Consider the following 23,568-nt stretch of genomic DNA (forward strand, 5'->3'; position numbering starts at 1 on the left):
TTACAATAATCTCCGAGGAGTGCAGCTAACTATTCAATGGAGTAATGCTAATGAGTTCCAACTCAGCGGGTGTCTACCAATAAGTTGAAGTGGGTACACGAATTGCAAATCGAGTCAGCTCGATTTCTGGCTCTCAGACCAGTTATGTAATGTGGGTTAAAGATGCTTATGCAAATCTGGTAAAGTTTGAAGGTCAATAAATATGATGAATCGCTGATTAAGTGATGGAGCAAAAACACTGACAAAAAGAAAAAGTAATACGCGGGAATTAGTAGGTGTGTGATTTGAAACTGGTTAACTTGAGTCCCTCGCTCAGTCTGACCCTCCTGACCACTGTCCAGAAAAGTCTACTCGATAGCCTCAACGTTATTATAAACACATTGAGACCACTTTCCTTGGCTCTTGCCAGCCAGAAATCCACCATCTCAGTAGCTTCCTACTCAAGTCTACCCACACTCGGAAGGTATCTGTTCCGCGACAAATGTCCCACCTCCTTCTATTGTGCTGATTTTAATATTTCTGGAGCTAGACATATGTGCTGCCCAGTGCACCCGCTTACCTCTCACCACTCTTATTATTATCCACGCTGGATCTGATACTCAATGTTCTACAACTTATTCAAGAATTGATGGTAAACACAAATGGAAACCATCAACCCACATGCTAATTACATAAGAAAGTTAAGTCGGTTAATGAAACCCGACCTTGACTGCTTTGACATAACCATTTGGGGGGAAGCAAATATTCTTTACCTTGCCTTGGTATGATAGTGCGCCCATGAAGAACAGTCGTGTTCAGAATTGTTGTTTCAGTTAAAGGGAGAATTGGTAAGTGTTTGAACCAAGAGGGACTTGGTATTTAAGAGAGTTTACAATACTAGTAGGAGTATAAGAGAATTAATTGTGTCTGAAACTGTTCTTATTAGGAAATTGATGATCTTAATAAATCTAAACTCGGTATCGTACAGAGGAGTCCTTGATGGTGTCCGTGTTACCACACCCAAACCGCAACTTTGTTACTCCCTCCACCAGATTTTACACGTAATTTTACAGTTTGCAATATAGAAAAACTCGTGATCAATCGCACTACTGGCCCGGAATTATACTAAATTAATGCCGAGTGCAGAAAGAGAAAATTACAATTACTTGCCTGGGACAGCTAGGTAGGCATACTAAGTAATACCCACCTGCAAGATGGTAGTCGAATTCGGCATCTACGTACTTTCCTCGCTTCGGGTATTATCATTATTTTCTCTTATATGGTTCAAGTGAGTTTCTATAAACATTTAAGTGGTTTAAATCACCGAAGAATCTTGGGAATGAACTTATGAAAAAGTCAAATTTGAGTGTCCGCTAGTGGAACAGTTTCTTGGAACTAAACAATCGCAGGTAATAGTGCTTTAGGTTTAATTTTTTTTTCAATGCTTCGGCAACTTATTCTGTATTTGAAAACATAGAAAATTCGACCATAAACCGTCAAATGGGTCAATAAACTTCCTTGAACAGTCTAATCATTATCGAAGCGAAAGTGTGTATAAATTATATAATTATTATTTCGGCATATTGACTTGTAAATTATATATTCGACTACTGAATTGAAAAGCATTTTTTGCAGGAAATGCCTCATGCTTTGCTACAAAAATGCATTATTGCGCTCACAATATCGATTTCTATAATAGCAGTCACAGAAGGAGCGGACTTCAAGGACCATGCAGTTAGGAGCAAAAGGGCAACTGGAAAACCTGGATTTTTCAAAACTCTATTCTCAGTTATCGGAGAAGTAATGAGTTTTGTTCAAATATATACCCTTGTATTAACTAACTTTAACTTTAAATAGCAATACTCAGACACCAAAGACACCTTCAGCAAGGTAAATGGCATGATTAACGACAATTTCCTGCCAGAGCACGCCCCTGTAAGGACATTTTTATTACCCAGACAAATTTCCTAGAAATTTCTTTCAGGTTACTGAAGCTACAATCCCTTCAAGTGATCCAAACATCACCACCACGGCAGCGCCATACAAAGTCACTAGAAGCGAATTCAACAGGATCATTAGGAGGAATTTGAAAGGGCTCATGAGATTGTTCAACATTGAACTACAGGATGCTCTACAGGTCTGTTCAAGTCATTAGGTTTTATCAGTAATGAGATATTATTGTTGCTACAGCAATCAAAAATTACAAATGCTGAGTACAAGAAGGAGCTGAACAAGGAAGTTTCGAAGTTCCTATAAAGGACCATCATATAAAATGTAAATTTGATTATATTGTAAATAATGTATTCGTTTAACAAGTAAATCGTTCTAGAGTATTCTTCGTTCTAGAAATTCTTACGCTCAACCCTAAATAGATATGTCAGTATTCTCCTTTTTCGAACAGACATATTTCTCGCCACACAGAGAATAAGTATTGGGTTGTCCATAGAGTTATTGCGTATTTTTTCATTGAGTCCAACTCCCTTAAATTGTTGCTAATTTAATTTAAGTCTGCCAATCTGCGACTCACTCTCTAAATGTGAAGAAGTTGAAACATAAGATAACTAATAGGTGACGAAAAATGAATCGTATATAACAATGTCGTACGTAAAAGATCTTAGACCAAGCGTAATGCGCCAGCTCAGAACGCTCCAAAAGCGGACCAAAGAAAAGTTATGTTATTATAGTGTATTTTGAACTTCTTCCAAAGAACCAAACAATGAATTGAGTATGCACTATCGTCAACTGGGTAAATTGAATAACGAAATCAAGAAAAAACACCCAGGATTGATAACTCGTAAACGTGTTGTGTTTCATCAAGATAGTGCTAAGCCACACACTTTGACCATCCGCCAAAAAATGGCGACAACTTTGATGGGGGAATGTTTTGCTACATCCACCCCATCCCCAGGCTTAGCATCATCAGATTAACATCTGTTTCGATCGCTGCAAAAGGGCCTTAGTAGAAAAACCTTCGCGAATGATGAAGATATAAAAACGTCTACTTGGGCCAGTTTTTTGCCGAAAAAAAATCTCATTTTTACAAGCGCGGCATCGTGACATTGTTCAAAAGATCGAGAAATGTTATTGAAAAAAACGAGCAATTCATAATTTAGTAAAGTTGTCATTTTTAAAGAAAAAAAAATGCCCTGCATTTACATTGTGAAATACGATATAACTTTATGGACAACTCAATAATATTCTGTAAAAGTGTTGAAGGGTTTTGGGGTTAAAAACGCACTATACTATATATGCATACATATATGGGCTATGAAAAGTTCATCATAATAGAAAATTGCCAAATTTCCTTGAATTTACTCAAACGCTTTGGTCGTAATTTGAGATCTTAAAAAGGAACGTTACAACGAAATTTAATTTGAGATCCTCCTAGCATTGTTACTCGGCTGTCGTGCGACTTCGGAGACCCGAGCATCAACGACGCGATATTCCCGGTATTATCAATCCAAATCGAATTTTAAAAGTGTGGGATTTACCTGTTTTCAGCCGGGCACAATCTCGTACAAACACTCAGTACGTTTCAATGCAATTCACTTTTAATTCCGTACAAAGTTTTCCAATGTTTTTCGACATTTTTCACTCGAAGTTCGATGTTTTTCGCGAGCGAAACGGGAGGCAACGCGGGAACGCCATTAATACTGACAACCGAAGCGTTGTTGTTATGTTTCCAAAGCCTTCTTAACAAAAAACGTCACTCTCATATGACGAATATCTGTAAAATCACATGTCAACAGTGAAGTACAAGGTTTTTTAAATAAATAGTGATTATATATAGGAAAATAGTTCACATTTCTTGCGATGCTATACGAAGCTTAATAATAACATTTTTGCATAAAAAATCTATTATCCATTGAACTGGATAAGGGCTATAAAGTATGTAGTACTAGAAGCTATGATTCCCAATAGAACTGGGGGCTGGATCTGGTAAAACCCCATTCCAGTGTAAACTAATTTGTTCTCAGAAATGTATTTCCATAAGGAGTGCAGTTCTCTTTGCTCGTACGACCCATATGGAAACTTGTACTGAAGTCTGTAGCAACTAGAGATCAGGTAATCAGTGCTTTTCGTTATTTTTCCACATGAGGCTGTAATGATGAACGCAGGAATCTGCAAACAAAAAAGACATATAATGCGTAAAATCAAATAAATAACAGAAAAGGCAAAGGTGCAGACTCAGCATTTGCCTACTCACCATTCCAATCACGCAAAACAAGAAATTCTTGACCACATATTCCGAGCTAAACCTATTTGAGCCAGTCAATTTCTCATCGTTCCAGAGCTCATTGAACGAAACCAGAATCCAGAGGATTCTGACGGCACTATTGGCAAAATACACCAGAATTTTAAGGCCGAAATACTCATTCACAACGCCATTCATTTTTCTTGATAACAAATACTCTCTTTTGGAGGTTTTTATCAAACTTAAAGAAAATTGTTGATTGCACTCATTCAGCTTTTTTAAGCGCAACTTTATCATCTCCAATTTGTCCGTTATGGGAAGATTTAATAGAAGAAATGCCATAGCCACAAGGTTCTCATAGTAAAGCCCAAAGATTTGGGCTTTCATCAAGAACGTAACTACCGAGTAATCTCGAGGAATTAGCGGTAAATGAGAGTTTCCTAATAGAGATAGCATTATTGCTATATGAACGACGATCATGTAGAAAGTACAAAAGATAAAGGTTTTCTTGTATGTCCCCATGAGGCTGTTGCTCTTGACTTCATTCGAAATACTCATAATTATGATCCTTTTCTTATTTCTGAAAATTACGTTAGGGAAAGTACTAACAGGAATTAAAACGTTGAATCCAAACTTCAAAATATTCACTGGAAGTTTGATAATATCATTCTCAAGTCCAACATCCCTAACAATGTAATACACTCCCCCGAGCACCAAGATGATAGTCATTATACACAGCAAAAAAACATTTATCAACATCAACAGCGGCCCTTTAAAGTTGCGCTTAGAAGGGTTTTTATAAGGAATTATGCCCCAGAATTGGAGGAACCCTATGAAAGTTGACAGTAACAACGTTGTTCCAGACATTTTGCCTCGTAAACTTGATGTTACAGCATTAGGTGTTTTTGGGTTATTAAAGCCATCCAATTAATAAGGAAAATTTATGAATTCGAATTAAAGTTTTTATGGGATCCAATTAATTAATAAGAGGATTTATTAATTGGAATAATCGCTTAATTCTTCTATAAATATTACCGTCACTACCGGCGTTTTAGGGGGGTTATGTTGGGCCACGGCCCAGAGCGGCAGACTTGTTAAGGTCGGCTCTGATTACTGTATATGACAACTTTTCCGTTGCTAAGAAAGCTGCAATCGTATTCTCAAGCATACTCCTTACGTGTTAGAGAGACAGAGAACATAATCTTATATCAAAGGGGCTTATATTCAAATACAGCCCTATTTAAAATCATTTGTGCTCAGTTTGACAGAACTCCGACGCCTCCAAGTACCACTTAAGATCCACAGAAAGTTGAAATTAAGTACCCAGACAACTTACCATTCCATAGACGGCCACAATCAGAGCCCTAATAAACTGCTCCCACTCGACGTTCAGCGAATTGATGAACTTCTCAGGGTTCCAATACTGGATAGAGGAGATGAAAATCCAAAGCAATCTTGCAGTAGAATTGGCAAAATTCACCACTATCTTGCCCCCAAAGTAACTATCCAAAACAACAGTTATTTCAGCGACCCCCAAATAGTGTCTTTTCAAGCCTTTGATGGAGTTTAAGGAACTCAGCTGACACTTATGCAGCTTGTGCAGAATAATATTGATCGTCAACAGTCGGCTTGTAATTGCTTTGTTGACCAAGCAAATGGATACTGCACATAGAGATTCGTAGTAGAGACTCACGACTTGGAGTTTAATAAAAAAAGATATGGCAGCGTTCCCTTTAGAAGATTGCGAAACGTAAAGCACCAGCGAAGCGGTGACGAAACTTGAATAGAAAATTAGCTGCCAAATTACCCCGGCATAGAGGTGAGCAGCAGCCCTGATTTGGTCTAGGTAGTTCAGGATTTTTAGCCACTTGGTGTTCCCTCCCATGAGGTGCAGGAGGAAACTTAACGGCACCGAGATATTCAATATAAATTTCACCACGTCAACTGCAATGTGCATTGCAATCATGTGAGGGTAGAGGGTCGTTACAGTGAGGTAGTAGCTGAAAATAAGGGCAAAGGTAATTGAGCACATCAAAATGAGGTTCTTTACGAGCATTGCTTTGTTTTTGTGAAAATTATCGTGGGGTAAAATGCCCCAGAACTGTAAGTAAGCTATGAAGTAATTTAGAACCTCAGGGGGCAGATGGCCGGGCGCCATGTTGGGGGTTACGCAGAGAACTGTTGGAACGTTATGTGGCGTTAATCAATGAAATGCACATTACTTGAAGTAATTGATGAGTTTAATCAATCATCATTGAGGGGGTTTGGCCATATTTTCACGAAATGTTTCCTTTATAACACACTAATTTTGCATAGTCATAAAGCAGAAGTGACGTACTCTCGCATCCCGTGAAAATATCGAGGATTGCCATTTAAAAAAAATGACGTCACATTTTGTATACGCCTGACGTCACTGACATAAACAATGTGCCACAAAAAGTGCTTTTTTTAAACAAAATTGAAGTGTTCGAGGATTTCTTTGAAAATGTTTTATCTTCAGAAAAAGTGAATTTATGCGTCACTACGAATGCTCTGTGTAAGGCCATAGAGATAAAACTTCAATTTTGCTTCTAAAAAGGTCAAAAGTCAGCGCTAAAATGACCTTTCCCTCCTCTGAAAATAGTGCACAGCGCAAGCTTCCTCTTCCTCAATGATCATTTTACGTCAGTCGCGTAAACCCAAATACACCCTCTTAACAACCCCCAAAAACACCCGTTTTTTCACATTATAAATTCCTTGCTTCGTTATCAGTAGCAACAATAAATTAGTGAGAATACAAACAGTAGTGCAAAGGTAAATTATTGTGGGGATGTAGTGACGAGCAAGATGGATCAATAACGTCGTGAATAGCGTGGGGGCTAGTGCAGGAAGGCCACCATGAGCAGTGCTGTGAAACTCTCCCCTCGGCCTAGAAAACATAAGAAATCGGAGAATATGAAACAGGAAATTGTGGCTCAGGTCCATCGGCATAACAGATCGACCACGAGTTCGGACAACGACTATGCAAATTCTGAGGACAATTTGGAAGTGCAAAAAAGCGACAAAAACGAGAATTACAGCTGTACGTAGCAATCCAAAATCAATCAAAAAATGTCGTGAATTTATATATTTTTTAATTTTAGTGGTGAATACACCTAGCAGGGAAATTTCTGTAGACGGGGAGGCTCAAATAAACTCAAAAATAATTTCATTAATTGAGACAGAAATGAAGAAGGACATCAACAGGCACTCACACTTTACGGAGTCTAGGCCTCAGAGTCTGAGCTTCTATGAGGATGAAAAGATGCCAGAGGAACTATCAGGTAAGCACTAGACATATGACTCCTCTCAATCATTAATTGCGTCCTTTACTTATAGGGAACTTGGAACTCTTAAGCCCCGAAGAAAAGAAGCACTACAGGAAGCGAAAGGAATACTCTCAAATGGACATAGAAGAGCGCAACGCCTATAACGCAATACAAGATCTATATAACTCTAGAGACCCCGAGGAGATCCTCAACAACCCCAGCAAGAAATCAAAGTCCCGGAAAAAGAAATATGGGGAATCTGAGCAAGGGATTGGGGATAGCAGGGAGATGATGATACCGAAAGAGAAGCGCAAGAGTAAGAAGAAGAGAAGAGAAGCTTCTCCATCGTCCAGCAATACTAAAAGGAAACATAAGACTAGAACAAGGTTTGTAGTCCCTTTTAAGTTAAATAAATCAAAAACGCACTTTTTTCAGGGATGATGAGCATCAACCTCGAAGTGAAGTAACGCTGGCATTAGAAGACCTTCAAGATGACGTTTTCGAGAATACGCTTGAAGATTTCGGAAACAAGGCCGAGAAAATGAAGAAAAGCCCTAGGAGATCAGATAAAGTTTACGTGCAAAAGAAGTCCAGGTTCGAAGAGGTCAGCAGGCACAATAACATCCCTTTAAGCAGGCAGAGCGCCCAAGATTTAGACTCTATTAGCAATTTAGATAAAAGGTAGATACGCATTTCCTCAATCTGAGGCCGATTGAAGACATTTTAATATTTTTCCTGCAGAATCTCTTCTCGTTATCCAATAGAAGTCGCCATAGTCTTCCAAAAATGGTGGATGCGCCTCTCTTCCCTTTGTCATGGCTTGTTGGGGGGTTTGGGGCTAGGCCATTGGCTTTATTTAGTCTGCAACTTCCACACCCAAGACCAAGCTTTTCTAACTCATTACGCTTACTATAGTGATATCTATGTAGGACTCTTTTTTGCCTTGTGTGTGATGTGCATCATTTCCGTCTTCGATAGGTAAAAAACAAACACTTAAATTAATATAAGAAAGTGTAACGAAGAAAAAAAACTTCAGGATGGATGTAGGCCACTTGGACACCCACGATTTGACCCAGTTTTTTAAGCAAAAAAAATATTCCCTTTTGGTGATTGTGTATATGGCCTGTCTGACCATACACTTATCGACCACCCCTTATGACGAGAAGCTCGCATTGGTAGCCAATAGGAATCATAGCGATATAGGAGATGTTGCCGGAAATACAACAGATTTAGGGGGTGAAAGTAACGTTTTCCATGAGAGTGAGGTTGTTTGTACTCAACTCGCCTTCAAATAATAAAGAAGTAATAATGTTTTTTTTACAGATTACACTGGCAGAACTCAAGACTTGGAACCATCTGTCTTTATGGCGGTCCTTGCTAGCGTTCACTGCGTTTATAATTTTGGGCGTAAGTAATCCTGAAGACATGCTCTACAACCACCTGAAAAGCATGGAAGAGTACCTACCATCGGATACATAGCATTCAAGCATTCTAAAACGTTCGAATCGAAAATATCTTGACTGTATGTGATAACTGTTTTCATATTGTTAGTTAACGAGTAATAATATCTTTTGAAGAAGACTGTGCTTACTAAAGTTATGGAAATATATTTAGAATTTATTAAGCAGAACGTCTATATATTTTCTTTGGTTGGAAAAAATGGTGATAAAACCAACTGATAATACAACGGGATATTTAAGTATTTAGAGTAAAAAGCACTATAAGCAGATATTTGGTTTTTTTACCACTGATGACTAAATTTCAAAATATCTACTGCATAAGCGCTAACATTAAAATATATTATACCGAATTTCTTAACAGGTTGGTGAATGGGATTTCAAAATATCAAGAACAAATTAATTGTACACATATCAAATAAAGAAACACATTCAACACTTTAATATAGAATTTTTACAACATAATAAGCGTGAACGATACAATAAACATGACATTTACAAAGATTAAGATATTTTAAGAGCTAAATCGGATTATGAATGAGCTTCGCTAAAGAGACTCTTTTCTTCCCTATTCAATGACATTGCTAAGATCGTACTGTTAAATATGAAAAATATATTAATCTGTGACAAAAGGATAACCCACTTGCCGGAATTCTCAAAAACCCTAAAATAGTATAAAAATATAATCTTTCTCATATAAGCAGCTTATTATCGTGTTTTGGCCTCGGTATTGTCGTTTAAAAATAACAGAACTTTATATCCATAAATCCACAACGATGATAAAACAACTTTCATCAAAACATAAATCTTTGAGAATCACTAAATTTTCAGTTAATACTATGAAAGCTTTTTAATCACTGGAATGTGATTGCCAATTAAGAACATTATTAAACGGATCCTACTGAGGTAGATCGAAAATTATTTCCAAACAGAAATAATTTCCAGACAGAAATGGGCGATTAGATTTTCAGACCAAAGACCATAGTCAAAAACTGTTCATAATGGATTGTGATGTAGCCATCCTGATTAGTGTCATATTGCCTGAAAGCTGCGGTGAGAGTCTGGAAAGAGGAATTCCTTAATTACCAATATAAAAATGAGCCAAAAAGTACTCATTAAAATATTATTAAATCCTACCAATAAATTTACATGAGAACACTAACAAAGTACTATAAATCACAAGGATGAATGTTTCTTAAAAGACTTTTTTTGGATATTGAAGGTTTTATTATAATTTATATACTCACATATAAAACAATGCATGCTTGAATGAAATCGTCAAATAGAATAGTCCCATTTCCATGTCGATCAAATTTCCGAACCATAGTGCTTATTAACACATCAGACAGTCTATAACCAAAAGAAGTGAGGGCAGTTTTAAGTTCATCGCGGTCTATGTTCCCAGAATTGTCCCGATCAAATGACCGGAAACAATTCTGCCAATCTGTCACATATTTCCAGAGGGCCCCAAAGTCTTCAAAGCTTATTTGCCCTTTGTTGTGTCGGTCAAACATTCCTGAGGGAAGAATATGTGATAGTTTCAGCCAAAGAAAAAAAATTAGATACCTATCATCAACCTGACAGTTTCAGGGTTAAAAGGGCTCCATGTTCCATTAGACAATGCCTGCTGTAATTCATCCGCACTGATAAAGCCACTTCTGTCTTTATCCACTCTATATGGAACAGAGAACAAGGTTTATGTCGTAATTTGCGTCCAAATGTTTAGCTTTATACAAAAATGTATATGTGAGTATCCTAATCCTAAGGTCACCTAATAAGTTTCGATAGCTCCTGACACCTTTGAGCATTCATTCATCATTCCCAAAAACTCTTATAATCAAAATTATTGGCTTATAGTGGTCAAGTATACTTAATGGGATTAAACATTTTTCATATTGCACAATATTCATAAAATTATAGTAAATGCATGGAAATGCAGGCTACACTTATACCTTTGAAACACATCCCAAAGAAACTCCCTGCTGGGCATAGGGCTCTGAAAAGTCATTGCTCAGGTAATTGGAAGATTTCAGAAGATGCTGTGAGAGCTAAGAGTGAGAGTCTAACCTCAAAATTTCGGTTGTAAAAGACACTTGCTTTATCAGTAATAGTAAATATTACAATGTTACACTGAACTGATGAGTTCTAGCTTTTAATTACTAATGTTTATTTCTCAGAATTTTATTTGGGAATTCAGAATGTTATTTCCTAGGCGTAATACGTCAGTAAAAGTAGATGGGTCGATACAACATACTTGTTGATAAGTGTTTTGTGACAGAAATATGTAATAAGAGAGATAGAACTATGACACTTATGACAGATACAACTGGAAATTTTTGTGGGCGTAACAGAGAAGGAGTTAATAAGGGCAAAGCCGTGGAATTTATAATTGCATTAAGGATATTTTTAATATTTTGGCTTGTATATTTTTAAATTAATGTAAAATATATAACATATACAACACTTTACTGAAATCAACTTTAAAAATACCAAAAGCGAGTAAAGAAATATTTTTCTTATTACTTAAGTGCATTTCTGCCCTTCAGATTCTTTAGAAAACACAATTGTCACCAATGGTTACGGATCGCACTACTTCCCCCTTGTCTTATTCAAGATTCCACTACATTTAACGCAAGTAACTATATGACATATTCCTCTAAATTAACTATATCGTCAATCTCATACTCCGAAAAACTTGTTAAGTAATACCTTTCTGTTTTAGTCACACTTTGACGTTCACATGGTCAATTTATACCATTGGCGAAGATTCCTTCACCTTTATTGCCATGTATTTTCTAAGGCAAATTCGACCTGAGTATTTTTATAAGTAAAAGCTTTGTTACTTATAGAATTTGCTAACGCAAAATCTACTGCATTTCCCTTACTTATCTGTGAAAATTTGAAATAAAAGAAGTCTCATCAAAAAACCCAATAAACCATGCGTTCGTGTAGCGGCACGAATATTTATTAATAGATATATTATTAGGTTTGCCATTACGTTCGGTAAAATTCACCATAATAAAACAGTCAATAGTTTGATAGCAATTAATTAAATAATCTAAAGACCATAATTTATAATTCTATAATCTCCGGATAAAAATGAATTTCGATCGTTTAAATGGTTGAGCCACCCGATTGATGAGTACACCAAGAACATCGAAGCAATGTCTCTAATTAATGAAACGTTCTTGTATAACATCTTTCAAAGGTAAGAGTGCAACATTAAAAACTAACAATTATTCTTTTTCTTATTCGTTTTAGTATTGACCAAGACAAAAGCGGTTATATCGACGCAAGTGAACTGCAAAAAGCATTATTAAACGGATCATGGGAACCCTTCGACATTGAGACTGTAAAAATGATGATCGGTAAGGAATTTTTTCTCCCAAGGACCGTCTAAAAACCATAAACTTCAGCGATGTTTGATCGAGGAAACAGCGGAAAAATTGGATTTAGCGATTTCGAGGCTCTGTGGAAATACGTGGACGACTGGCAAAAATGCTTCAGTTCTTTTGATATGGACCATTCTGGCACCATTGACAAAAACGAGTTCAGGTCTGCCTTGTTCACTTTTGGCTATAAACTCTCAGATAGTGTAATAGACCAGTTGATAACTAAGTTTAACGAAAACGGCGAGGGAACCATTCTGTTCGATAAGTTCATTTGGGTTTGTGTAAAACTGCATGTAAGTGTATTCAGAGGTAAATGTATGGTCCATTTGACTAGTTTCGTTTTGTTTAGGCTTTAACTGCAGCCTTCAACGAATACGACACGGATAAAGATGGTTACATCAACATTCCCTATGACCAGTTTTTGAATTTGATTATTAGCTTGTGAGCCCAACGCAGATTTACACATCTGAGTCATTTGTAGCTTTGTTATTAAATTATATTAAATTATTTTAATTAAAAGAGGACATATTATTCTTCGGCAATCAGCAAAAGCGGTTTGGTCAATGAGGTCGCATAAACATCTTATTCTTTATATTGTTTACTTAAGGCATCGCGTCAATAAAGATTTCATAAATTAGTATGCAGCCAGGAATTCGAATGACAAGGGACTGCCCTAGTGAGGTTATGTTACATCCAAATTTAAAATTGGCATTTATTTGATTATTTTCCATATTACTAATCGACACGACATACACGGTTTATTACCAAAGACTAAAAACTAAGCATGGCCCTCCCCAATCAAGAATTCCTGTGGGGCGTTTTCCAAAGGTGGGTTAATCAAGTCCGCACAGCAACAGCCTCCCATTTAACTTACCTTTCCTCATGCAATTTCAGTGTCGATCGAGATAGGAGTGGCTATATCAACGCCGAAGAGCTGCAGCAGGCTCTGTCCAATGGGACATGGCAGCCTTTCAACCCTGAGACTGTCCGATTGATGATTGGTAGATTTCACATTTATCCCAGTGGTTTGTTACCTATGTGACTCCTTGTCTAGGGATGTTTGATCGTCAAAACAGGGGCCAAATTGCCTTCGAAGATTTCGGGGCCCTTTGGAAGTATGTGACTGATTGGCAGAACTGCTTCAGATCATTTGATAGAGACAATTCGGGCAATATAGATAAAAATGAGCTACGCACGGCCTTGACCACCTTCGGTTATAAACTGTCTGAAACATTGATAGATACAATAATGAGGAAGTTTGATAAGTTAGGAAATGGGACCATTCTCTTTGATGGTTTCATCCAGGCTTGCATTGTCTTGCATGTGAGTACTTGAGAATTTAAATTTCACATATGACTTTTTACGTGTTATTTCAGACCTTAACTGCAGCTTTTCGTCAATATGACACAGATCAGGATGGGTATATTACAATTCATTATGATCACTTTTTAAATATGGTAATCAATTTGAAGAATTGAGTTTGATGTGATAGGGAACATCCCGACATTAGTGATAATTATTTACAAAAATTTGTTGCCTACAAAGCAAAATCTCTAGAATGTTCTTTAGTTTAAGGCCTATTCCATGTGAAAAGCGACCAAGTTAAGTATTCTTAAGAAATAGCCTTAGTTTGAGTTCTCTATGATTAAGTTGTAACTAAGTAGAAGTGGTGCAGGCGTTTTATTTTTCAGGCCTTCTTCTGGTTAGAATTAATCAGGAACTTCTATTCTTTTTAATTATTTTGTGAGATCTGTTCTTTTAGTTCGAAAATAAAGTTGCCATTTTCTACATATAGTCAGCTGATTAATTAACATTCGCGATCGTCGTTGTCTTACTTTAACGCAACATAATAAACAGAAACAAATATATGTTGCTCAGCGCAGTGACATATTCCCCATCAGTGAAATATGACAGTAACAATTGCTGTTTATTTTTTACAATTTACTTTTAAAAAGCTAATTCATCTTTTAATGTTAATATTAAATTATTTATCAGTTTATTTAATTACTCTTACTGTAAGCTGAACCAAAAACCGATATTAAGAATGACAGTAACTATTCCCAATGAAATTTCGTCAGGGGGGCTGTAAAGTAGTATCGTTCGTCGATCGTGGAAGTTATACAGTGTTCCTCAGTTTTTAATTGAAACAGGATGTTTAAATTGCCGTGTGTGATGATATCACCCACTCTACAAAGCTAAAGAACTCGTTTAATAACCGCATAACTAGCTTAGGTAAGAAGACTTTAATCTTCTAGGAAGGGCACTGATTTCACCACTATGTTTCAGCAGTAATCGTCACTTAACACTGTTTTATGACAACAATGGTATATATATTTTGATTTATTTTACTAACAGTTAATTACTAGAGTGTACTGAACTAACACAGGAATGATCCCTTGGTAAATGTAATTAGTGTGTAAAATGAATAGCAGCTCCTTGCAGTGTTGAAGTCGAAATAATACATAAGGGCTTATATTTTCCAATTTCTCTTTGGCTTCTTCAGTCCTTTTAGGTAGTAAACCATTTATAAAATTATTGGTGAATTATGAAGTCCAAGTTTTCATAAGCAGAGGCTAACAGCCTAATTATCACAAGCCATGTAATTTGATTGAGAAATAACGAGATATATATATATATATAGCTATCTCGTATTATGGTAATATTTATAAATAACTATGCAATAGCACTATTCAAGTATTACAACTCTGTTAAATTTAAAATTAGAGAACATGGGTTTGAAAACCTGAATGGGACCCCACTAACTTGACCTTATTGAATGTTCCATTAACAGCTTCATGTAAGTCGTTTATTGCTTTTTCTATGGGATGGTTTATAGGTTGTTTATTAGCGCTTGGATGTTTGACTGAAGTGAATCCAAAGTATAATTTTGGGTCTGGGCAGAACAGAAAATTGCCACCATTGAGTTTGGTTTACTCAATATGTGCTCTGATGTATATGTATATACATCCGCCAGAAATGTTTGTCTCTGTGTACGTGCTTGCGTTTTCTTCTGAAATGATTCTCTTTGCGTTGCGGCATCTATTCTTGCATGTCCGACCTTGGGTGTTATATCCCTTCACCATTTCGTCTTGATTTTCTACGGCCTTTCCTGTCGTGTTGACCCTAAGGGCTGGCTTCTGATGAAGCAATAGGTCGTTGCTCCGGCAGACCCATGTCCAGGCACTCCCTGGTTTTACCCATTGAACATCTGTCCTTCGACCTTCTGCGTCTGTTTGATCCTCAAATACTCTGGAGTCAGTAGCATCGATGCCAGTTTTGTGACCCTAATGGAAGGTTTTTTTTCCTTCACGGACAGTTGATAGGACACTTCCCGCATTCTTCAATTTTTTTTATAATGTATCGAATGGTTTCATGAGTTCTTTTTACACTCTTAGTAATTTCACCTCACGAATTTCCTCGTTTATGAAAGACACTAATTAGATTACGCATATCAAGATTTTATTTCGGATATTTTTCGGGGTATATTGATGGTTGGTACTGCAGATAAATTATTTAGCATGCAGAACCCACCAGTAATAAATTGTTAATGCAGCGATTAAATACTTTAAGCGCGTAAAAAATAGCATCAATTGACTTCTTGTCTTGGTGTACTAATACTTTTTGTTCCCTCTGTAGGTGTTAATCTGCAAAATCAAATAAATCTAAAGTTATTCAGCGACATCGAAGTTGTTGCACCTTCAATCAATCAATCAATTTTTTTAGTTGCTATTATGGGCGAAGCCTCTGACGAAGACGACTATTTCGATACCGTTTCTGTAAACTCTCCACGCAGCAAGCGAAAGCTGAACAATAACGATTACATAGCGCTCTCCCGCAATACCTTGTACCATTCTATAGCTGATTTCGAGCGAGGCAGCATGGAGATGACCGAGCTGACTCGAGACGACGACCACAAGGTCTCAGGCAACAAAAACATTAGAACCTATAGACAGTGGAGAGATAGGGTATAGCAGCTTTATCAGTTTTCTAACTAACTTTTAATATGTTTGTACCTTATTTCACCACTGATTTGGTGTTGGTAGTGCTTGACCAGTAGGGCTTGACTTTCAATACTTTTGGTCATCATTTCATTATAGTGCCGAGCCTGTAGAGGGGCGAGGTTGGGCGACGGTCCAGGGCGGCGGACTTTCCTGGTCGCCAGTTTTTCTTAAGGGGGGATAAGGGGCAGTGATTAAAAATTTCTCTCAAAGCGATGGATTTGCTAAGGCCGGCCCTGGTTCGTTATCAAATGCCCATTATGATTCACTTTTACGAAGCTATGCTAATTTGCTTCATCCCAAAGCGTTTAGTCGATTCAGTGTTTTGCCTAAGAAATCACCGAGTTTATACATTCTGTTTCCATTACTTTAGTCTGTTTGGATTTCAAACATGTGTTCAAACACAGGGGATTTGTAGCTATGCACACATCGCATTAACGCGTAGCTTTAGGATTAATTCTGTATTTTTGAGCAATATTTCAAAGCTTTTTCTTAGGCAAATATCACCGTAATGGTTGTAAGTACATGTTACAATACGTTTCAAATAGGTTGACTCAAGGTAAAAGCACGAAGTTTAGGTCCAAAAACAATTAAGAGTTGCTCATTGCCATTAATGACAACAGCACAATAATTAGCTATTATTTCAAAGTTTTGTGTAAACATAGTCAAGCCTCAAATGCATGGTAGAATTACTAGTTAGTAGTATTCAAGATAGAAGGGTGAAAGCCCTGTGGCTATATCCTTAAGGACTCTTTCCGCTCCCCAGTCCACCCCTTTACAATCCACGTGGGCCCTTGGTTCCTCTCCTTTTCCTTACACGTGATGAGGACCGTGCTGTCTATCGCACATGGGGTCCATTTTCTACTGACCTCGACGCCTTCCCCCCGCACCTCTCAATCAATGCGAGTGTTTACTTCTGCTTTATTATACTACTTTTTGAGACCCCAATGCATAACTTTAGAATATACAGTAGAAAGTCGAACATGCGACCAATATACACTATAATTTTAGAGTTGGAGATATTTTTCAAACTCGGAACTGCAAGTCGACTTCGTCCTGGCCTATGACCAGCAAGGAAAGGAGGATCACGTGCATAAACGCAGGACGTTTGAATCGAACTTGCAGAGTACCGGCCTAATTTTAGAGAGGGAGGTAAACCAAAGAATACACTTCGTGAAAATTCACGTGCCCAAAGAGGTTTTGTGCCAGTACGCCGAGATTTTAAAGCTGCGGTTACCGATTAAAGATGCGAGTACCTTGACAGGATTGCTCTCGATTCCTTAATGAAATATCGTCATTTTTAGAATAATGAACAGCTTCCCAGGGACAATTTCGTAGTGAGTACAATCCAAAAGTGCCTAGAGAAATGCAGAGTTGGTCTAGATCCCCAGAAGTTCCCTCCTAGGAAGTACCAGTTGACCGCGGAATTCAGTAAGGATAAAGATTATTTGTAAGTTTTGTGAGGCTTCCAGTAGTGTCTTGCAGCAATGTAGGCTCGAAGAACATGTATTTATGCAGTTTTTACAACAATTTCCTTCCATGTAGATTCGATATGGACTCTCCCGACTTCTTTAACGACTCAGTGAAAATCGCTGTAACTTCATATATTCTGGAAAGGGAAAAGTTTGGTCCGGAAGACCAAAATAAGGGCATTAAGCAGTTAATTGCGGAGGGCATTTATAGGGCTGCCTATCCCTTGCATGATGTAGTATGAATTAAAAACCATGAAGTACATATTACAAGAATTTGTTTTAGGGGGAAATCGACGACGTGGGCTCGAAACGTTACTTACTGTTTCACGAATGGGCCTCTGTGTCCAAATGGATAAAATTCCAACCAGTGGACGACATCAAAGACTACTTCGGGGTCAAAATCGCGCTCTATTTCGCATGGCTGGGCTTTTACACGCATATGCTAATACCTGCTGCCATTCTCGGGGTCATCTGTCTCATATATGGAGCTATAACTTTAAAAACAGACACTTTAAGTAGGGATATCTGCAACTTGGATATCACAATGTGTCCTTTATGTGACAAATACTGTGATTATTGGAAGTTGAGCGAGAGCTGCACTTATTCGAAAATTCAGCACGTCATAGACAATCCTGCCACAATTTCCTTTGCGGTTTTTATGTCCATATGGGGGGCTGTGTACTTGGAGTTATGGAAGAGATATAGTGCAGAAATAGCCCATCGATGGGGTTTGACCGGTTTTGACCTCCAGGCGGAGCCCCCAAGGCCCGAATTCTTACTTCGACTGTCAAACGCTAAGAAAAAGAAATTGAATGTGGTCACTCAGCTACAAGAACCAGTAGTGCCTTTTTGGCGCGTTAAACTGCCTTCGATTATCCTGAGCTTCACTGTAGCCTTCTTCTGGGCCTTAATAGCTTTAGGGGTGGTTATCGGAATTGTAATTTACCGCATGTCTTTATTGACCTCCGATGCCTTATACAAAGACAGAACCAGCGTTAGAATATACGTAGTTCCAGTCACTGCAGGCCTGCTTAATTTAGTCTGTATCATAATACTGAACATGATTTATGACAGATTGGCTGTGTGGCTGACCGAGATGGAGCTGCAAAGGACGCAAACGCAGTTCGACGATAGTTTGGCATTGAAGATTTACATTTTCCAGTTTGTCAATTATTATTCCTCGATTTTCTACATAGCATTTTTCAAGGGGAAGTTCGTGGGCTATCCCTCGAAATACAACAAGGTTTTCGGCTATCGCCAAGAAGAGGTAAGAATGGACAAATTTGTGTCTAATCTAGCATTATAAACAGTGTCCGCCTTATTTGAGAAGGGGGTGGGGGATAGAAATTGGGAGGGGATTCAGACCGGCAGACTTTTTTGGTTGGCGGTTTTTTTGGGGCTAGGGGGCCGGTGACTAAAAATTCCGTCTAGAACTCCAGACTTGCTAAGGCCGGCTCTGGCTATAAACATGCGGAATTCTTAGCTAACTTGCCGAATTTTTGCACATGCAAACATCCTTTTAATAATATGTTTTTGTCATCTAGTGCAATCCTGGCGGTTGCTTAATGGAGCTGACAATTCAACTTGCCATAATAATGATTGGGAAACAGGCCATAAATAGCGTGATGGAAATGCTGATTCCTCTATGCTTTAAAATGTACAACACGTTTGTGGTGTCGAAAAAACTTGAGGATATAGACACTCAGAAAGAACTGATAGGATGTAATCAATGGACTGCCGATTATAATTTGTCCGATTTAGAATCGGGAAGTTTGTTCTCGGAATATCTAGAAATGGGTATGTTAATATAGTTTAAAATGGAACTTGTGCTGTGAGTTATCCTTGTAGTGCTTCAGTATGGCTTTGTCACGTTGTTCATCATAGCCTTTCCTCTGGCGCCCTTATTCGCTTTAATCAACAACGTATTAGAGATGCGATTGGACGCAAAGAAGTTTATTAAATATTACCGACGTCCAGTACCTCAAAGGGTGAAAAACATTGGAGTATGGTAAGTTCACCTACCATTAACCATTGTACTCTATTGCAAGCATCTTTTTAGGTATCGTTTATTGGCTGTCGTAGGCCGAATAGCGATAGTCTCAAACGCCTTGATTATAGCATTCTCCTCTCACTTCATACCCAAACTTGTCTACGTACTAAAAGTGAATCCTCAACACTCAGAGTTAGGATTTCTCGACTTTACTTTGGCATTCTTTAACACCACCGACTTTAAACCGGGGACCGCCCCGGAATCCCCAACATTCAACATTTCAATGTGCAGATACGCGGAATTCAGAAACCCCCCAGATGATGTTCATAAGTACAAGCGCCCCTTGATTTATTGGCACATTTTAGCGGCCAGATTGGCCTTTGTGGTGGTGTATCAGAATCTGGTTACGTTCATTGTAACAGCGGTGGAATGGACCATTCCAGACGTGAGCAGAAAGTTGAATGACCGAATCAAAAGAGAGGCGTACAAAGTAAATGAGATTATTATTAAAAATGAATCAGAAAAGGCTAAAAGGAAGCTACATAGAAATGGTATAATTTATTAGTTCTATTATGTATGTAAAAGGATTTAACGTGTGTTTTTAGTGGGGAAGAGGGACTCCGTTCTCTCAGTTGCTACAGTGTATCACGACGCTATCAGTGAGGCTGGTGATTCGCGCAGTAACAGATCTACTGCGTATTACGACACAGGGGATAGTTAGCGTTCAATGTATCTGCGTAAAACTTGCCAGTTGTACTTATGTTACTTCAGTCAAAGTTATTCTCGAAATACCGTTATGATTCTCTTTTAATCAATTATATTATATGAAGGTTGTATCATTATTACTAAAAATCATCACCATAGCTTTAATAGAGTATAGTTTTCGGTATTTTTTTACACTTTTTAGCGTTTCATGTTATTTATTTTGTGGGCTTTCTGTGGGAAAAACTTTCAATGGGACCAATAGACGGTAACTATAAAGATTAATCCGGTAAAAAAATGTTTATGTTATATTTAATTGTTGAGTTTGTGCGTTTGCTTTTATTGAATAATTTGACGAGAAAGTTGTAACCATAAATTTAATATATGCGAAATTATACATAATATACCAGGGCTATTTTTTCAAGTTCCGGTGAACTACCAAAGATCAATGAGGTCAGCAAAACATGTTTTATTATAAACCTCTGGGCTGGACTTATTATAAATTTCTGGACTGTTTTACTTTTGAGAATCGAGAAAGGAACGTTCTCCAACACAATGCGTTTTAGCGATCTCTACACGTATGTGTTTGCATTAAAAATAATTAATAAACAACATTTCATCATGTTTCCCACATTTACAAACCTTCCATCGTTTTTCTTACGCTTACGTTAGGTCGAATTAATAAACAAACTCTTGATTATTTTTTTTATGAAAGCGCATACGGCCAAACTTGATACAAAATTGGTCCGCGAATTTTATCTTTACTATAACCTACAGCATTCAAATATTGTGAGCTTACATTGGAAAGATTACGTCAATTCAACGATTGTGATTAAGCGCAAAAAGCAGGTATTTTAACAATGTTCAAAGTATTAATTACCATTGCAAAGAGCAGGTCATTTCAACGTTCAGGTAACCAATCATGATCCAACATAACGAGCATAATAGAGAAATTATGAATGTCTTTATATTTACATACAGGGACATAGTTGAGGCCTGAAACAGAAAAAAAATCAATTTTAATTCCTAAAAAGAAAACTGAAAATCTTTGAACAGTTCGAGTTTTGAATTAATTTCTATTCGAAGTAGAGACCTACATAGTTGAAGATTGAAACACAAACAAATTCAATTTTAATTGCTGAAAAAAAATCAACATTAATTTCAGAAAAAAATTCTATTTTACTTCCTAAAAAAATTCAATATTAGTTCCTGGAAAAAAATAGTAAAATCTGAATTCTTGAAAAAAGTTCTAAAAATCTTCATAACTTAAGCTGTAACATCAGTTGTCAGCCACATCCAAGGATGGTCCTAAGTACCTTTAAAAGAGTCAAAATTGCCAATAATTTCGACTTTGAACTAAAATTCTAATTATGTCATTTTCATTGATCTTATGAAGCTTGATTGTAAACTACAAGAAACGGCAATCAGAACTCACCCCCGAATACCAAAAGCGTGAGCTAAAACCACATCAACCTACCCTCCTTTCACTCACAAAAGGGCAGTTAAACACTGTCCACACTTTCACTCACTAAGTCCTGGATGTATTAACGGCTATATTACCTTACAAATTTTTAGAAGAACAAGAGAAAACCCGATTATTCCGATTTTAAGTGCAGCGCGCATCATTAACGTCTCATTCACTGCCGCGCTATCATTCGACTGAATCATCTACGAAGTGATATCGGTACTATCTGCCTTTTGTAAAGGCACAGCTGATCGGCTTTGGAAAGGATAAACAATAGAAAGTAACATGCGATGTTGCCACATTTACTAAAATGGGGGAAAAATTGCGAATTCAAAGCAGTAGTTTCATTATGCGTAAGACAATAATCGGCTAATTTACAGTAGACATCTTTAAAGCGTAACATTTGAATAGCGAGGTTGATTTTTCGTTGCGGGCTACAGTTATATTTATTTAATAAAATGTAGATGTACTAGAACTTTAGTTCTTACAAAGGAAAGGGATTGAAATTTTATTATGCAGCGCAGCCCTTTTTTGAGGATAATTAGTGCTAAAATTTAGCCGGGTATATGATTAACAAATGATGTATATAGGCGTAACGTAAAGGCACGTTACAATCTTAAAAAAAAAAATAGCCGGGCGTATATAGTTGTCCCATAATTAACAGAACACAATTATTGTTGTTAGTAGATCAGGCGCAAGGGGTTAAAAGTGTGGTGCCTCTGCAAAGTAGCCGCCAAAACAGTTGTAGACTGAATAATCACATTTGGACCACCAAGAGTTCCCACATTACTTGATGCAAAAATAACCAATAATCTTCCTAACCACACCTAAGGTTTATTAGTAGATGAATGATTTTAATATAAATACCTATAAAAACACCACAGAGCAAAAGACTCTCTAGTTCTCACGAACTGCACTACTTAACTGCTCCAGAGGTAAGAAACGACTGACTATTCCCTTATCAATAATCATAACAAAGAACCGTTTCCAGCAGATGGCGCGGTTGCCACGTTGACTTCGATTGAATAAGACACAGGTCTTAACAATTACACCACTGATCCGTTAGGTAATAACAAGAAGAAATAACCCAATTTACATAAACCGAAACATTAATAATAACCGAGAAAACTATTAATTTACTTGCTAAACAATATCGATAAATACGGCCCAAAATATGACAAAGCCGGCAACGATGCACTAAACGATACAAGTGATATCAGCTGAATGTTGACCTCATACATAAACAAAAATAAGGCTCCACTGCGCAATGGCGCGGTTGCCACGTTGACTTAGTTCCAATAAGACACAGGCTGTAACACTAACATCACAGATTTCTTAAGTCGTACTCTTTTTATTTGTGGATTTTAAAATAGCGGTTGCGTTGTGAAGCCAAAGTAAATATCTATTAAATTAGAGAAGCTCAAATATTTAGAGGTAAATAAGAAATAATTGAAAAATTAGATGACATTTACAGTCTAAATTTGAAGAATTGGTGAAGGCGCTATGCGATGAATTGAAAGCATTAAGACTAAACGTCATTAAATTTTTAAAAATTTCAATTTTTGACTTCAATCCCACCTTGAATAATGTTCTTAAGCAGATCAATGTGATGCGACCATGTAAAAAATCTC

At 37.3% G+C, this 23,568-nt stretch overlaps 6 protein-coding genes across 11 annotated transcripts; 5 read left to right on the plus strand and 1 right to left on the minus strand.

Annotated features, from left to right (window-relative positions):
• The first annotated feature begins 703 nt into the window (after positions 1–703).
• On the plus strand, positions 704–2,306 carry LOC136416158 (uncharacterized). Of its 3 annotated transcripts, XM_066401204.1 has the most exons (6): positions 750–831; positions 970–1,028; positions 1,612–1,779; positions 1,837–1,914; positions 1,964–2,116; positions 2,170–2,306. In XM_066401204.1, exons 3-6 carry the CDS (start codon positions 1,618–1,620, stop codon positions 2,233–2,235), a joined length of 459 nt encoding a protein of 152 aa, XP_066257301.1. In that variant the 5' UTR covers positions 750–831; positions 970–1,028; positions 1,612–1,617; the 3' UTR covers positions 2,236–2,306. The 3 variants fall into 3 exon arrangements, with proteins under 3 accessions (XP_066257300.1, XP_066257301.1, XP_066257302.1); XM_066401203.1 differs by lacking the exon at positions 970–1,028 and having other exon boundaries at positions 704–827; positions 1,615–1,779; XM_066401205.1 differs by lacking the exons at positions 750–831; positions 970–1,028 and adding an exon at positions 1,083–1,388 and having other exon boundaries at positions 1,615–1,779.
• Positions 2,307–6,806: 4,500 nt separating this feature from the next.
• LOC136416226 (transcriptional regulator ATRX homolog) lies at positions 6,807–9,100 on the plus strand. 2 transcript variants are annotated; one of them, XM_066401306.1, is made up of 7 exons: positions 6,807–7,235; positions 7,297–7,476; positions 7,532–7,847; positions 7,897–8,142; positions 8,203–8,439; positions 8,498–8,726; positions 8,785–9,100. In XM_066401306.1, the coding sequence occupies exons 1-7, from the start codon at positions 7,052–7,054 to the stop codon at positions 8,938–8,940; spliced, it is 1,548 nt and encodes a 515-aa protein (XP_066257403.1). In that variant the 5' UTR covers positions 6,807–7,051; the 3' UTR covers positions 8,941–9,100. The 2 variants fall into 2 exon arrangements, with proteins under 2 accessions (XP_066257403.1, XP_066257404.1); XM_066401307.1 differs by having other exon boundaries at positions 8,498–8,697.
• Positions 9,101–9,337: 237 nt separating this feature from the next.
• LOC136416064 (programmed cell death protein 6-like) lies at positions 9,338–11,149 on the minus strand. Its single transcript, XM_066401049.1, has 4 exons — positions 10,871–11,149; positions 10,485–10,591; positions 10,166–10,434; positions 9,338–9,979 (listed from the first exon to the last, which is right to left on the minus strand). The coding sequence occupies exons 1-4, from the start codon at positions 10,924–10,926 to the stop codon at positions 9,878–9,880; spliced, it is 534 nt and encodes a 177-aa protein (XP_066257146.1). The 5' UTR covers positions 10,927–11,149; the 3' UTR covers positions 9,338–9,877.
• Positions 11,150–11,917: 768 nt separating this feature from the next.
• LOC136416188 (programmed cell death protein 6-like) lies at positions 11,918–12,792 on the plus strand. Its single transcript, XM_066401247.1, has 4 exons — positions 11,918–12,126; positions 12,180–12,286; positions 12,335–12,603; positions 12,660–12,792. Exons 1-4 carry the CDS (start codon positions 12,083–12,085, stop codon positions 12,753–12,755), a joined length of 516 nt encoding a protein of 171 aa, XP_066257344.1. The 5' UTR covers positions 11,918–12,082; the 3' UTR covers positions 12,756–12,792.
• A 203-nt stretch (positions 12,793–12,995) lies between these two features.
• LOC136416157 (programmed cell death protein 6-like) lies at positions 12,996–13,826 on the plus strand. Its single transcript, XM_066401202.1, has 4 exons — positions 12,996–13,138; positions 13,205–13,311; positions 13,365–13,633; positions 13,687–13,826. The coding sequence occupies exons 1-4, from the start codon at positions 13,095–13,097 to the stop codon at positions 13,786–13,788; spliced, it is 522 nt and encodes a 173-aa protein (XP_066257299.1). The 5' UTR covers positions 12,996–13,094; the 3' UTR covers positions 13,789–13,826.
• Positions 13,827–14,396: 570 nt separating this feature from the next.
• LOC136416132 (anoctamin-1-like) lies at positions 14,397–20,879 on the plus strand. Of its 3 annotated transcripts, none has more exons than XM_066401173.1 (10): positions 14,397–14,542; positions 16,034–16,275; positions 17,320–17,556; positions 17,613–17,758; positions 17,854–18,013; positions 18,064–19,047; positions 19,325–19,577; positions 19,629–19,788; positions 19,840–20,321; positions 20,376–20,879. In XM_066401173.1, the coding sequence occupies exons 2-10, from the start codon at positions 16,042–16,044 to the stop codon at positions 20,489–20,491; spliced, it is 2,772 nt and encodes a 923-aa protein (XP_066257270.1). In that variant the 5' UTR covers positions 14,397–14,542; positions 16,034–16,041; the 3' UTR covers positions 20,492–20,879. The 3 variants fall into 3 exon arrangements, with proteins under 3 accessions (XP_066257270.1, XP_066257271.1, XP_066257269.1); XM_066401174.1 differs by lacking the exon at positions 14,397–14,542 and adding an exon at positions 14,616–14,634; XM_066401172.1 differs by lacking the exon at positions 14,397–14,542 and adding an exon at positions 14,862–15,043.
• Positions 20,880–23,568: the final 2,689 nt, after the last annotated feature.

This window comes from Euwallacea similis, chromosome 22 (assembly GCF_039881205.1).
Source record: "Euwallacea similis isolate ESF13 chromosome 22, ESF131.1, whole genome shotgun sequence".
In the NCBI taxonomy this organism is placed as follows: Eukaryota; Metazoa; Arthropoda; class Insecta; order Coleoptera; family Curculionidae; genus Euwallacea; species Euwallacea similis.